The 15,331-nt window shown below is 42.4% G+C and overlaps 1 protein-coding gene across 2 annotated transcripts; it reads left to right on the top strand.

Annotated features, from left to right (window-relative positions):
- Nucleotides 1-323: 323 nt before the first annotated feature.
- Nucleotides 324-14,102, top strand: CDCA7 (cell division cycle associated 7). Of its 2 annotated transcripts, XM_017538238.2 has the most exons (10): nt 324-481; nt 3,863-3,985; nt 4,402-4,638; nt 8,352-8,588; nt 9,354-9,431; nt 10,320-10,517; nt 10,987-11,127; nt 11,814-11,963; nt 12,339-12,475; nt 12,825-14,102. In XM_017538238.2, the coding sequence occupies exons 1-10, from the start codon at nt 461-463 to the stop codon at nt 12,853-12,855; spliced, it is 1,353 nt and encodes a 450-aa protein (XP_017393727.1). In that variant the 5' UTR covers nt 324-460; the 3' UTR covers nt 12,856-14,102. The 2 variants fall into 2 exon arrangements, with proteins under 2 accessions (XP_017393727.1, XP_017393729.1); XM_017538240.2 differs by lacking the exon at nt 4,402-4,638 and having other exon boundaries at nt 326-481.
- The last annotated feature ends 1,229 nt before the right edge of the window (nt 14,103-15,331 follow it).

Raw genomic sequence — 15,331 nt, forward strand, 5'->3', positions numbered from 1 at the left:
CTGCTCCCCATTACCCGCCAGTCTTCACTTTTCCTCCACCACCTGGAGAATCCATGCAAATCAGCCAGCTATACCCAGGGCAATACGAACCATTTTCGCGCCACTCGCTCAGGACCGCGCAGCTGCATAAGGAGAGTGGTCCTTGCAGCCCCTAAAGTGCGGCTTTCTAAAAACGGATTTTAGGAGTAGCCAAGGCCATCCTTTGAGTCAGAACATATAGTGGGGTATTGTTTTTTCCAGGGAGCCATCGAGTCTTGCCCCGGGTCTGGCCGTCACCACAGCTTGCAGGACCTGCGTCCCAACGCGGGAAACACTGCGTGAGCCCCGCCCCTCCGGGCCCGGGTCGGCGCGCCCCGCCTGCCGGTCGCGCGGCTGCTGCTACTCCTGCTGTGGGACCGCTGAGCGCGCTGCTGCTTCGCTCTCGCAGCTCCAAGTACGGGCCTGGGCACCCGCCGCCAGCATGGACGCTCGCCGCGTGCCGGTGAGGGCTGGGCGGGCGAACCTGAGGGGCGGGCGTGGTGGGTGCTGGACGCAGTCGGCTGCGGGCCGACCCTCTTCAACTCAGCAGCCTAGCGCTGCCTATCAACTGGTGGCCTGACTGGGCGTTGCCCGCTTGGGCAAGCCCCAGATTTCGTGCACCTGGGATAACTGAGGGCCATGGGGACGTTCCTGCGCGGCGTGCGCACCCTAAGTGCGGACGGCGTGGAGACTGGAGTCGTGTGCAGGATGGCTGGCAGCTTTGGAAAGCACTAGGCACGTGCGCCCGCCAAAGGCCGGACAGCAGCCAGGAGGGCTGGCCGGTCCCGATTGTGTCCATCGGGGAGTGCGGCCTGCCTGCCCTCTGGGAGTTTGTCCCGCAGCCGCCCAGCCCTTTCCCCCGCACACAGCTGGGAGCCAGTGCGTGGCTCGCCGCGTCTACACCCGCGCTAAGTGGGTGGCTCTTGGGCGAACTCCCCTGCCTGGCCAGAGCCTCGTGCGCTTCTGACCGCGGAGAGCCAGCGCGTTTGAGTTTTAAGGTCTTGGTAACCGGTCTTCTAGAACTTGGGTTGCGCACGCTGGGGGAAGCGACCGTAGGCCGGGCGGTGGTTAAGTGCAGTTAAAGGGCTGGGAGGGGCAAACCGTTCGCCGACCATTTGCCCGTTTCCCACTTCCTCCACCCCCACCCCCCAACCTTACTGTTAGCTGCAGGAGGTTGCTCTGAATGGAACGTTACTTTTTGCTCTTACGGAAGGCAGAACGTAGTAGGGTCGGGCTCCTGGAGAGGGTACAGGAGTGGGGGTTGGGTGAAACGGAAGAGAATAACACGTTTAAAATAAATTTCAGAGGTTAGGGACCCACGTGTGGGGAGGACTGGTGGGTGGGTGTGATGGGGCGTGGTTTCAGAGCTGGATCACCGCCCCAGTGGAGCTGGGCATCGGCTTTCAGGATGTGTAGCTGGTCTTGGAACCGACCTGCCTGGGTTCAAATTTGAGCCACCATGGGACTTGAATAATCCATTTCACCTTCCCAAGCCTGTTTTCTCATTGGCTATGTGAGAATAACGATAGAACCTTTGCTGCAAAGTATTAAACCTGATGTGAAAGCGTTAATATAGTACCTGGCACGAAAAACGCCTACTATAAATGGTATTAGTTATTGCTTACCTGCCAAAGAAGATAGTCTTGACTATTTGCCTTGCTTCTTTTTTTTGGCTTTTCCTCCAAAGATACATTTGCCTGGTAAATAACTCGGCTTGTTCTGACCTGTTGAAACCCAGCATATATTTCTCAGACAGCTTCCAATAGATTGCCGTCTTTGAGGCTGTCTGAGGCCTCTGCTTGCAAGTAGATTGATGGGTAAATAGTGGCAATTCCTGCAGTAATGCAAGGAACACTGCTGTTTAAGAAGATTGCAGACTTGAGTTCCCTTTCCTGCCCCTGTGATCTTGAAGTCTATTACAACTTCCTGGGGCGTTGAATTTCTTCATCGGAAATGGGATCGGAGATCCTTTTCAGCCCCTAACATTCATTGTGTCCCAGGCTGGAGTGCAGTGGCACAGTCACGGCTCACTGCATCCTACTGGGCTCAAGCAGATCATCCCACCCCAGCCTGCCAAGTAGCTGGGACTACATGTGTGCACCGCCACACCCGGCTGATTTTTGTGTTTTTAGTACAGGCGGGGTTTCACCATGTTCCCCAAACTGGTGTCGAATTCGTGGGCTCAAATGATCCTCCCGCCTTGGCTTCCCAAAGCACTGGGATTACAGGTGTGAGCCACCCCCCAACCCCCACCTAGCCTTTATATTTAGTTAGCTCTATTACACCTTGCCCTGCCTTGTTAAAAGGGCAAAAGGCAAAAACTTCCTAAGATGATTGAATGGAGTTTACTTAGGGGTTTAGGAATGTTGGGGGTGTGATCATCATGAAAATAACTTTATTTGCAAGAGACTGAAATGCCTAATGTTAGGCAGAGAAGGAAGGCAAGAATGTTCTGGTTACCTGACATCTCACATCTTAGCATATTTTGTAGAATCTATAGCAGAGCTTGCCCTTTCAAAGTTTTCAGTATAAGAAATCACTTCTGCTATTCCATGGTCCCATTTAAGAGGATAAAAACACAGGACCTAATGCAACACTTAAGAAACCTCGTTACATATTAAGAAATGACAAACCTCTATCCTTTTCACACAGGATAGATGCCAATTGCATTTTCTCAGAGCAGTGCCAAACTGTTTAGTATTTATGAATGAAGAAAGTGTTTCTGTATAAGTAATTTACACCTTATAAAAGAATTTTAAAGAGCTTAAATCTTGAATAGCAAAGGGACAGCAGAAAGAGCTGAATGACAGCCTGGACTAATAGAGTGCTAAAATGGAATCAGGTATCCCACCTGCATTTGGAGTGCTGTTTGACCTTTAACTTGGCTCCTTGTACCATTTGTTGAAGGGTTTGATGTATTTGCTTTGTAAGGACTTGTGTGGAAATCACTATAGCCCTCTTGATTGGAATGGGGCGGGCTTGGAAGCCTGCCATCTTGAAGTAGAGGACCTGCCCAGTTTCTGTAGTTTGTGAAATTAGCATCACAGTACATAGCCTAAAGCTTACATAAAAATACCTCATTAGCTTGATTTTGGCTGAGGGAGAAATCATTCTGCCATTTTGTACTTTTGAAATGTCCTTTTAGAAGTACAGTTTAATTAAAAAAAAGAATAGGTTGGATTTTAGGAGTTTAGTATTAAAAACTCCTGTGAAGCTCAGTATAATGCTAAGAGCTAAAGATTGGGTGCTCATAAAGATGGGTTGAGAGGTAGCTCTACAGATGTTTTAATAAATTGATAAATGTCTTCAAAATTTTCCTGCAAAGGGATCCCTTCTTAGAATTTGACTTGGTTTTGAAGATTTTTGGGTCCGAGTAGAGTGGCTTATTCCTGTAATCCAGGCACTTTGGGAGGCTGAAGTGGGAGGATCATTTGAGCCCAGGAGTTTGGGACTTTAACGAACTGGCAACGTAGCAAAACCTGATCTCTACAAAAAATAAAATAAGTTAGCTCGGCATGGTGGCACATGTAGTCCTGGATACTCAGGAGGCTGAGGCAGGAGGCTTGCTTGAGCTCAGGAGTTCCAGATTGCAGTAAGCTATTATCTCACCACTGCACTTTAGCCTGGATGACAGAGCGAGATCCTGCTTCTTACCCAAAAAAAAAAAAACCCAGAAAGAAAGAAAGAATTTTTTGTAGCAGTTGACAATCTTCCTTTTCTATGTAGGGTACGATAAATGAACATATCTACTCTGTGCTGTTTGAACCTATGAAGCTAAAAAATGATGTCTTTAGTTAAATAAAGTAAGCATCACACTTAATAGGATTGATATTTCCATTTGCAGCAGAAAGATCTCAGAGTAAAGAACTTAAAGAAATTCAGATATGTGAAGTTGATTTCCATGGAAACCTCATCATCCTCTGATGACAGTTGTGACAGCTTTGCTTCTGATAATTTTGCAAACACGGTAAGTGCTGCCTGAGAATAAACAGAATTGAGTCTGCAGTGCTCAAAATGCCCCAGATGCTTTGTGCATGATTAAAACTGCTTGCTTTTGCCTACATTTCTATACAGCCGTTATGAAAATACAGTATGCACTATAATTTCATTTCACTTTTTGCTGTGGTTCTAGGTAGTAATTGTTGGCAGTAGATTAGCTACTTATTCTATCCTTTTGAAATGTCGCCTAACCTAACATGCATGATGATTTGCCATAACAACTCAGAAATCATTTGTAAACCTCTGAACCATTTTTCTTTGTAACAAAAGCTGTTCTCTTGTAGTGCACTTGTAAATGTGATTTGCTCTCTGCACGGTTTATGGAAAATTGGTTCTTGAAAAAGAAAAAAAATGCACAACTACATTTATATATTTATTTTACAGAAACCTAAATTCAGGTCAGATATCAGTGAAGAACTGGCAAATGTTTTTTATGAGGACTCTGATAATGAATCTTTCTGCGGCTTTTCAGAAAGTGAGGTGCAAGATGTATTAGACCATTGTGGATTTTTACAGAAACCAAGGCCAGATGTCACTAACGAACTGGCCAGTATTTTTCATGCCGACTCTGACGATGAATCATTTTGCGGTTTCTCAGAGAGTGAGATACAAGATGGAATGGTGAGTTTGAGAATTTCACCAGTTTCAAGGAGTAAGATACATTTAGAGGCATGACATATTTTTAAAAAAATTTTCTTATGATTTTGACTTTAGTCATGCCAGCAGACTTTGCTGACCTTTTCAAAATTTTGAGTATTTTCTTCATGTCTTAAAGCAGTGTTTACTAATGTAGTCGGACTTGTAAATCATGAATATTTTGTAGGCTCTGAAAATTTGGAAACTGGTAAGATAAAACTGGCCAATCTCCAGATTTTCATGACCGCAAAAATCCAGCCTTATCGGGAAGCACACTAGTCCTAAATATTATCTACATTTGCATTTAAGTTCATGTGCCCAGCCAAGTTCCTGTCATAGAGCAGGCCTTTGATAAATGTTGGTCCCATAGTAGATCTGTGGCTGCATCTTGAAAACCTGTGATAATGTAGGTACAGGAGCTCCAGTGCAGATAATGACATTGAGGGCCCTTCCTGCTTCTACTTTTGCTCCTTGGTTGGCTTTTCCTATGCACGCTACCTTCCTTTAACCGCTGCTGCCACTGTTATGCTGTGCCTCAGTCGCACTCTTTCTGAGCGTATTGTTTAATTCTGCAAACATTCTCTTGTTCCCAACACTTTCTTGACAAAGGAAGCAATGCATTCACTGATAATCAAGTGCATGCTCTTCAACTCACTGGTCTGACATGGATCCACTGCCTGAGGACCAACAGCTTGAGTAACATTGATACAAGTGGCAGTGCCTGGCCAAGGAGTTTTTTATCACTCATGATACTGGTCCAAATCATTGCTTATTGGAGTTTGTTGCAGGGGGGCCTGCCAGTCTGCAGATTGGGATGTAACACAAACATTGTCAATAGCCTAAATAATTTCTGGGCAGTGTTTCAGTTCTTTGAAGATATTGTCATGATTAATAAAATGCCAATTCATTAGAAACTCCTGAAGGGTTTTTGTTGTTTTGTAGTCTCTCAATCCATGAACACTAAAAGTACTAAAAAATGTTTGTGGGCATTTAAGACTTTTGGAGACAGGGTCTTGCTCTGCCAGGCTGGAGTGCACTGGTGCGATCACGGCTCACTGCAGCTTCCACCTCTTGGGTTTAAGCTATTCTGCCTTCTTAGCCTCCCCAGTAGCTAGGACTACAGGCGTGTGCCACCATGCCTAGCTACTTTAAAAAAATTTTTGCAGACATGTGGACTCACTTTGTTGCTCAGGCTGGTCTCAAACTCCTGGGCCCAAGCAGTCTTCCGTCTCCGGCCTCCAAAAGTGCTGGGTTTACAGCCGTGAGCCACCTTGCTGGCTTTGAGAAATATTTTAATGTCAAAACTGGGTCTTTATGGGTGACATTCTGGGACTTCATGGGTTATAGTTTTTTCTTCTCTCTTTTTTTTTCTTATTTAACCTGCAACCATTACCACAGTCAATTTTGGAATATTTTTATCGCTTCAGAAAATGACTCTACCCATTAACAGTCATTCCCTATTCTTTCCCAGCACGCCCAGCTCCTGGCAACCATCAGTCTGCTTTCTATTGTAATAGATTAGCCTGTTGTGGATATTTCATAAAAATGGAATCATATGATATGTGGTCTTTTGTGACTGGCTTCTTTCACTTAGCATTAATGATCTCAAGGTTTATGTTGTGGCATGTGTTTGTTCTTAATTTTTATTGCAGAATATTCTTTTGTGTGAATCAACTACATTTGATTTATCCATTCATCAGTTGATGGATAAGTGGATTGTTTGCACTTTTGGGGCTAATTATGAATAATGCTACTATGAACATTCATGTACAAGTTTTTGTGTAGATGTATACTCTTAGGTATATATATAGGAGTGGAATTGTGGGTCATGTAGTAATTGTTTAACCTTTTGAGAAATAGACAAGACTGTTTTCCAAAGCGGCTACACCAGTTTACATTCCTATCAACAACAGTATTTAAGGGTTACAGTTTCTCCAAATTTTTGCTAATACTGTTTTTTTTTTTTTTTTTTTTTTTGAGACAGTCTCTCTCTCTGTGTCACCCAGGCTGGTGTGCAGTGGCACGATCTCGGCTCACTGGAACCTCCGCCTCCTGGGTGCAAGCGAGTCTTGGGCCTCAGCCTCCCGAGTAGCTTAGACTACAGGCACATGCCACCACACTTGGCTAATTTTTTATATTTTTAGTAGAGACGGGGTTTTGCCATGTTGGCCAGGCTGGGCTTGAACTCCTGACCTCAGGTGATCTGCCCATCTCGGCCTCCCAAAGTATTGGGATTGCAGGTGTGAGCCACCATACCCAGCCTCCTTTTGCTTTTTAGCTCTACTATGAAGTGGTATTTCATTGTGATTTTTTTTGTTTGTTTGTCTTTGAGACAGAGTCTTGCTCTGTAGCCCAGGCTGGAGTGCAGTGGCGTGATCTCAGCTTACTGCAACCTCTGCCTCCTGGGTACAAGCAGTTCTTCTGCCTCAGCCTCCCAAGTAACTGGGATTACAGGCATGCGCCACCATGCACAGCTAATTTTTGTATTTTTAGTAGAGACGGGGTTTCATCAATTTGGCCAGGCTGGTCTCAAACTTCTGACCTTAGGTGATCTGTCTGCCTTAGCCTCCCAAAGTGCTAGGATTACAGGCATGAGCCACCACGCCCGGTCCCTCATTATGATTTTGATTTATATTACCCTGTGGCTAATTTTGATAAATTTTTAATGATGAAAACCAATATTACTTTTGGAATCTGCAAATTTTTTTATGTTGAGCTTCTAAAAGTAAATTAGAGAAGTACCTAGAGAAGTCAAATTTATAGACAGAAAATAGGATGATGGTTGCCAGGGACTGAGGGAATGGGGAATTACTGTTTAATGGGTTTGGGTGGAGTTTTAGTTGGAGAAAACATTCTGGAGATGGATGGTGGTGATGGCTGTACAACAATGCGCTATGTCTAATGCCATTGAACTTAGAAATGGTTAAAATGGTAAATCTTATATATATTTTATTTTTTTTAAGTAGAGAATTGAGATGTGTTAATATAGTTAAATATTGCCATAAACATTGAAGCCATATTTATAGGGGAACACATTTTTTCCCCTTTTTTTTTCAAGACAGGATCTGACTCTGTCACCCAGATGGAGTCCAGTGGCACAAACATAGCTCACTGAGCCTCTGCCACCTGGACTCAAGCCATCCTCCCACCTCAGCCTCCCAAGTAGCTGGGACCACAGGCATGTGCCACCATGCTTGACTAATTTTTTTTTTCCTTTGGGCAGAGACGGGGTTTTACTATGTTGCCCAGACTGGTCGCAAAACACCTGGGCTCAAGTAATTCACCTGCCTTAGCCTCCCAAAGTGTGGGGATCATATATGTGAGCCATTGTGCCCAGCCAGGAGACTACATCTGCTCTTGTAAGAATTCTTTTAAAATACATAAAGATCTGTTTTTAAAGAAATAAAAAGCCGTTTGGTAGGAATTTTAACATTTAAAAAACATTTAAAAGAACCACAGGCCTAGGGACCGTGAAAACAGCTTACAACAATATGGTCCAGATAGGCTACATGGAGTTAAACTGCCCTGAGTTGATTGTTGTACTCTTTGTGGTTCTTGATTTTGTTACCCAGAGGTGTCAATGTTCAGTTAAAGATCATTTCATTTCATACAAGTGTCTTGTTCAAAAGGAACTTTGTAGTCATACTGATGGAGCTTGTGTGCTGATCAAGTCCTAATGACTCAATTGTTGTGATTAGAGGCTGCAGTCAGTTCGGGAAGGCTGTAGGACCCGCAGCCAGTGCAGGCACTCTGGACCTCTCAGGGTGGCGATGAAGTTTCCAGCTCGAAGTACCAGAGGAGCAACCAACAAAAAAGCAGAGCTCCCACAGTCCTCCGAGAATTCTGTGACTGATTCCAACTCCGATTCAGAAGATGAAAGTGGGATGAATTTTTTGGAGAAAAGGGCTTTAAATATAAAGCAAAACAAAGCAATGGTAGGTATCTCACTTTGTGTTAGAACTAATTTTTCCCCTCTAAGGTACTCATTACTTAAATCTGTTCCGTCACACAAAAAAAGTTATTTTTTTTCTGTTACACAAATAAAAGGTTATTTTCGTTTGAAGAAGGGAATAATATAATAGTAAAACAAAACCTTATAATTTGTAATTGCGATGTAATAAATTGTGCTGTGTTGTTTAATATAAAACGTAACCTCCAGCTCTGCTTAAAATTAATTAGCTCCTTGTAAAACCTACCTTATCTATTCTCCCCACATTCTCAGCAAACTTCCCAGGCATCTCAAGACTCCTGTTTTTCTTGCTGACCAGCTGCAAGGTCACAGGGCATGATAACACCCAAAGAATGTACGATGTGTTTCTCAAAATGCTGTTTTTCAAATGTAAGGTACATCACAAGACATGTTACAAATTAATTAAGTGTTCTTTGTTCTGGCTTCTGTAAACCTGTTAGGGGCTACTTCATCCTGAATGTATAGGAAGTAACCCATTTTCTTTCTCCTGGGCTTAGCCTGTGAGGTCTTTAATGTGTGCCTCAAAATGTGTTTCTTTCCCTGAACTATGTTTTTTCAATATGTTAAAGGCCTAATTAAGTGTACAGGGGAAATCAGAAACTTTGAGTGTGTCAACTTACTATCAAATATAAAACCGTGAAATGTACTTGAGTGTTTTCCACAAGTTAGTTGGTCATTTTCAGCAGGTACTCTAAGCCAATGATATCAGTTTAATTTCCTCCCTTTTTAGCTTGCAAAACTCATGTCTGAATTAGAAAGCTTCCCTGGCTCGTTCCCTGGAAGACATTCCCTCCCAGGCTCCAACTCAGTAAGTACCAGTCCTTGTTTATATACAGTAGTGTTTTGGGCACACCTCAGGTAGATTTGTGTTGTATTTAAAAATCTAATTTTTAAATTTTTGTGGTCTTCTAGACAAACGAAGGGGACCTATAGGAAACCCCTTGACAGATTTCTGGATGATCCTCCTTGAATCCTGGGCAGTTTGGTCTCCCCTTGCTGTGCTCCTATGGCACTAAATCCCTTTTGATTGGTTATTTCTTTCCTTCTCAGCTAGACTAAGCCCCTCAAGGGCAGGTAATAAAGATTGAAAACTTTTTCTTGTTCTCCAGCATGAGCACATTCCTTCTACATGGTAAATGTACAAAAATGTTTTTAAAATTGGAGAATGAAATTAAAACCACAGTTTCTTATCAAGTCATAGCTTGGTGTCATATATGACTGCATTCTGAGGAGTTAAGCTGGCACAACCCGAGGATTTGGTGTGTCTGCTGTGATAGGAAAGACTTATTTTTCCTGCCTTCCCCCTGAGGATAGGAAAGAAGGGAAGAGGGAAACCATACAGATAGCCCTCTGTTATGCAATGTAGAAACAAGTATGTTCTACAGGGCCAAGAAGCATCAGTGAAAAGTTTGTTTTTTAAGAACAGAAGATCATTTCTTACATCTTCATTACGTAAAAGAATAAATGGCTCGTCTCAAGTTTAAAGAAACTGGGCTTGGTATTACAAAAGCAAAACTAAGATGACCATATAGGTTTTAGGCTCATTTTGCCATGCATTATGCAAAGGACAAAGAAAATGAAAAAACAGACTCTCTTGACTTAAAACATCCTTAAGGAGAAGGTATGGATTCCCCAACATACTGCTTCTCTTTACTGTGGAATAAATGGATTCCATTATGCTTGCTTCTTTGCTTAGCAATCGAGGAGACCTCGAAGGCGTACATTCCCAGGTGTTGCGTCCAGGAGAAACCCTGAACGGAGAGCTCGTCCTCTTACCAGGTCAAGGTCCCGGATCCTCGGGTCTGTTGACACCTTACCCATGGAGGAGGAAGAGGAGGAAGAGGATAAGTTCATGTTGGTGAGAAAGAGGAAGACCATGGACAGCTACATGAATGTGAGTTCTCTGCATTGGTACTTGCTTTTCTGATTCTCATCTTCTGTAGGCCTGGCATCATACACAGCACAGGTACACACATATCCTCAACACCAGGCGATCCATAATTCAGTGTTTTTCTTTAACCATTCAGAATTGTAAACATCATATAAGCTTACTTGGTAATTTTATTAGCAGGCAAGAATTGGGTTTTCTTCATCTCTTCTTAGTTGTAGGCATCATTTCCAAAATGTCCAGTTATTGCTACAGTAAGCATATGGCTTATTCCCCCACCATAAGCTCTAGGAGAGATTTCCAAGTTGAATTTTGTGTGAAGAAATTACAAGTCATGTATCTGAGATTGAGAGCTGGGGAGAGCCAGTTTTGAATCTCTGTGTTTCATGTTTGAATCTCTGCTTTTCAATTTTGAATCTGTTTGAATCAGTTTTTCAGTTTTGAAGCTCTGTGTTTCATATTCCTCGTGATGCAGGAAGATGACATGCCTAGAAGTCGTCGCTCCAGGTCATCCCTGACCCTTCCGCATATAATTCGCCCAGTGGAAGAAATTACAGAGGAAGATTTGGAGAACATCTGCAGCAACTCTCGAGAGAAGATATATAACCGTTCACTGGTGAGAGCCTCTAAATGACACCTGAGAATATAAACATCTGTGAGAGGAAGAGAGCTTCTGTCCAAGTGTTGCCCAGGTTCTAAAGGGTTTGGCGTGTGAAATGTGTGCCTCTATGTTTTTTTCACGTAAGGAAGGAAAAGTTTTACAGTATCTCTAGGATTTAGCCCTCTTTCACAGTGGAATTATCTGCTTAGTAAATCTGTAGTCGTGGCAATGCTTCTCTCCTAATTTAGAAATCAACTCATTCAACATCTATTTATTGCATGTCTATTATATGTATATACATAGATAGGTGCTGGGGTGTGGTGGTGCACCGAAGATAAAAATGGATTTGGGTAGGTTATATTTTAATAAGACCACTTCTCGAAGAAAAGTCGTTTTACCACACCAGGCTAGTTTCTGTATTTTTAGTGGAGATGGGGTTTCCCCATATTGCCCAGGCTGGTCTCGAACTCCTGGGCTCAAGCGATCCACCCTCTTCAGCCTCCCGAAATGCTGGGATTACAGGTGTGAACCACCGCACCTGGCTGCGTTATTTTTTATACCCTGGCATGTACATGTGTATGCAGAGATTCAAAGACAAAACGTCAGACTGTAGTACGAAGAGGGACATTCTGTAAATATGCCATTTTCTCTGTTAAAAAACAGTGGGCTTTTTGTTTTTTTTCTTAATTGCTTATTTGTAGGGCTCTACTTGTCATCAATGCCGTCAGAAGACTATTGATACCAAAACAAACTGCAGAAACCCAGACTGCTGCGGCGTTCGAGGGCAGTTCTGTGGCCCCTGCCTTCGAAACCGTTATGGTGAAGAGGTCAGAGATGCTCTGCTGGATCCGGTAGGTTGGTCCTGTGGGCTTGAAGATCAGCCACAAACTGTGATGAGGCCAGAAAAAGGCATCGGTGAAGGGGTGGAGCCCTTTTTGTTACGTACGGGGTGCTCTTAATTCACAACAGAAATTAATTCAGAGTGATAGTGCTGCATAGGCATGAGCTGCTTCCACTCAGGTCTGAATTGGCCCTGGGAAGCTGCTGCTCCATTTATCCCTGGTAGCTGCTTGTAACACTCCTAGAAGGAAGCGTTAGGCATAACTAATGCATATTAATCATATTATAAAGTTTTAGCCATAAAAAGGGGGTTAAATGTGATGTAGATAAGTCGGTGGGGAAGTTAAGGTTTAAGTTAATTGTGCCGTTTGACAATCCCCCTTCAGAACTGGCACTGCCCGCCTTGTCGAGGAATCTGCAACTGCAGTTTCTGCCGGCAGCGAGATGGACGATGTGCAACTGGGGTCCTGGTGTATTTAGCCAAATATCATGGCTTTGGGAATGTGCATGCCTACTTGAAAAGGTAATGGGCATTTTTTTCTGTTTTCCACATCTGAATCTTAGATTAATTTATGTCATAATGAAAAGATGACAGATGTCAGAATGAGTGGTTATCTCTGGCAGGGTGGAGACTGACTGGAAAGGGGTGGGGACAGGAGGGGCTAGGAACATTTTCTGTCTTCACTTGGGTGGTGGTAACCTGGCGGGGGTAGGTGTGCATGTAAAACAGATTATATACTTGAAGATGCGTACACTTGACCATAGTTAAGTTATAACTCAATAAAAATGCTATTAAAAATGAATTAGGCTTTCAAAACAGAATTATTTGGTTGAAAACTATGTCCTGACGTGTTTCCTTTTCTCTTTCACAGTCTGAAACAGGAATTTGAAATGCAAGCATAATATCTGGAAAATTCACGGCCTGCCTTCTGCTTCTCAAATCTTTCTTGTTAAAGTTTCCAATTTTTTCACTGAAACCTGAGTCAAGGATCTTGATGATCAGCCTGTTTTATAAGAAACTCCAATCAAGGTAATCTCAGTAGACGTGTTTCTGGAGCATCACGGGAGGTATATTACTAGTTATACTTTGCCTTCCTGCCATTTCTTCTCTGCTCCCAACCCCCACCTCATAGCATCCCCCTCTATTCCAGTGGTCCTCTCTAGCCACTTAGTTTTGTAATTTCTTTTAAAGTATAGTTTTATGAAAGCATATTTTATTTACTTGGTCTTGAAATAGCCCTCATAAAAGCTAAGCACTTAGAAACACAGTGAGAGTGTTAACTAACTAGAGAATTTCAGAGAACAGCCTTCTAACTTGTTTACATAAAAACAAGTATGATTTAGCATTCATACTAGTTGAAATTTTTAATAGAATCAAGGCACAAAAGTCTTAAAACCATGTGGAGAAATTAGGTGATTACTGCAGATTGGAGTATATTACTTCAGATGCCTCTCAAACCCATGTATTAGGCTTATGTTACAAGTTGTTGTCACAATTGAGACTTAATTTCTGCTAATTTCTTGTGCCCGAAGGGTAAGTGGTGTGTCTAGCGTACACAATCATGATTCAAAGGTTGGTGGGCAAGTAATACTTAAAATTGTGATAGAAAAGCTATCTGGAAATTACGAGTAGGCCGATTTGAATTTTTGATGTAAAACTTTAGTATGATTGTAGTTTGCCAAGTTTATTTCAGTTTACATGTAAGGTACTGCAAATAAATTCTTGAACAATTTTGCTTGGAAATGATATTAAAAACTAGTCTGTGGTTCTTTACAGTTTCTTGAAAATTTATAAACCTAGGCGCAGGGTTCAAGTTTAGATTTTAAGCACTTTTGTAAGAATGAGAAGTGCCTTTTTGGAGATGTAACTTTCAGCAGTTTGTTAACCTGACATCTGTGCCAGTCTAGTTTCTGGGCAGGTTTCCTGTGTCGGTATTCCCCCGCCTCTTTGCATTAATCAAGTTATTTGGTAGAGGAGGAATCTAAGTGTTTGTGTGTCCGATTTACTTGCATGTGTAAACCATTGCTGACCCATTCAGTGTTTGATACATGATTGGACCTTGAATCGATAAGTGTAAATACAACTGTTGATCTGTAATGCTTTTATACAAAAGTGTTTATTTTGATAATAAACTGTTTGTCCTAACTTGTCTGCTTTTTAAAAAATAATCTTACTGTACTTAATTTTAATTTTTTTCTCATATTTAAATAAAAGGCTATTTCCAACTTTTCTAAAAAAAATAAAAAAAGTCTCCTTTTTGACTGAAGTTCCTGAAAGTCTAAGGTCAGCTTGTTTGAATGGACCTCACTGGGTGACAGGACTAATGCCTGTGGTTAGAAAAATGGGCTGAGACAACCACAGTGCCTGATAGAAAACAATACATGCCTATGAAGTTTTGTAGTGTTTTATTTTCCTTTATTATGTGCTTTGCAATACCTGGCTTACTTTTATCACCCATTCAAATATATATTAAATGCATGTTGTGCCTTAAGGCTTGTTTCAGGACTGTGAGAATCAAAAAACAAAAAGGCATGGTGTAAAAGCTCTCATAGCCCAATTCTTTACTTATTGTAGAGACAGGTCTTGCTATGTTGCTCAGAATGGTTTCAAACTCCTCAGCTCAAGTGATCCGACTGCCTTGGCCTCCCAAAGTGCTAAAATTACAGGCAAGAGCCACCACCACACTGGCTGTCCAATTCTTCTTTTTTTTTTTTTTTTGAGACCGAGTCTTGCTGTTGTTGCCCTGACTAGAGTGCAGTGGCGCCATCTCGGCTTACTGCAACCTCCGCCTCTAGGGTTCAAATGATTCTCCTGCCTCACCCTCCCAAGTAGCAGGGATTACAGGCGCATGCTACCACACCCAGCTAATTTTTATATTTTTGGTAGACACGAGGTTTCACCATGTTGGGCAGGCTGGTCTTGAACTCCTGACCTCAGATGATCCGCTCACCTCACCCTTCCACAGTGCTGGGATTACAGGAATGAGCCCCACCACGCCCTGCCTGTCCCAATTCTTTGGACCAGGGGTTGGCAAACTACAGCCTGGGGGCTACAAGCTGCTGCAGCCTTTATTGATACGACTATGAACTAAGTTGTTTTTTTTTTTTCCATTTGTAAAGAGATGTTAAATAAGCAGAGACAGTATGGTTTACAAAACCTAAGATATTTACAACCTGGCACTTTACAGAAAAAGTTTGCTATGTCTGCTCTAGACTTATCTGAGAAGCCATGTTTACCCCATTTGGGGAGAAGTCCAGGCTAAATGAAGTTGTACAACTGCTATTCCATGTTGTTCCAAAAGAAATCAGTAACTTTGTTTTTCATGAACCCAAACTGTAATCCAACCCTGTTAGACATGTAATTTGGAAGCTTTAATGT

Source organism: Cebus imitator, unplaced genomic scaffold, assembly GCF_001604975.1.
Source record: "Cebus imitator isolate Cc_AM_T3 unplaced genomic scaffold, Cebus_imitator-1.0 Scaffold110, whole genome shotgun sequence".
Taxonomy (NCBI): Eukaryota; Metazoa; Chordata; class Mammalia; order Primates; family Cebidae; genus Cebus; species Cebus imitator.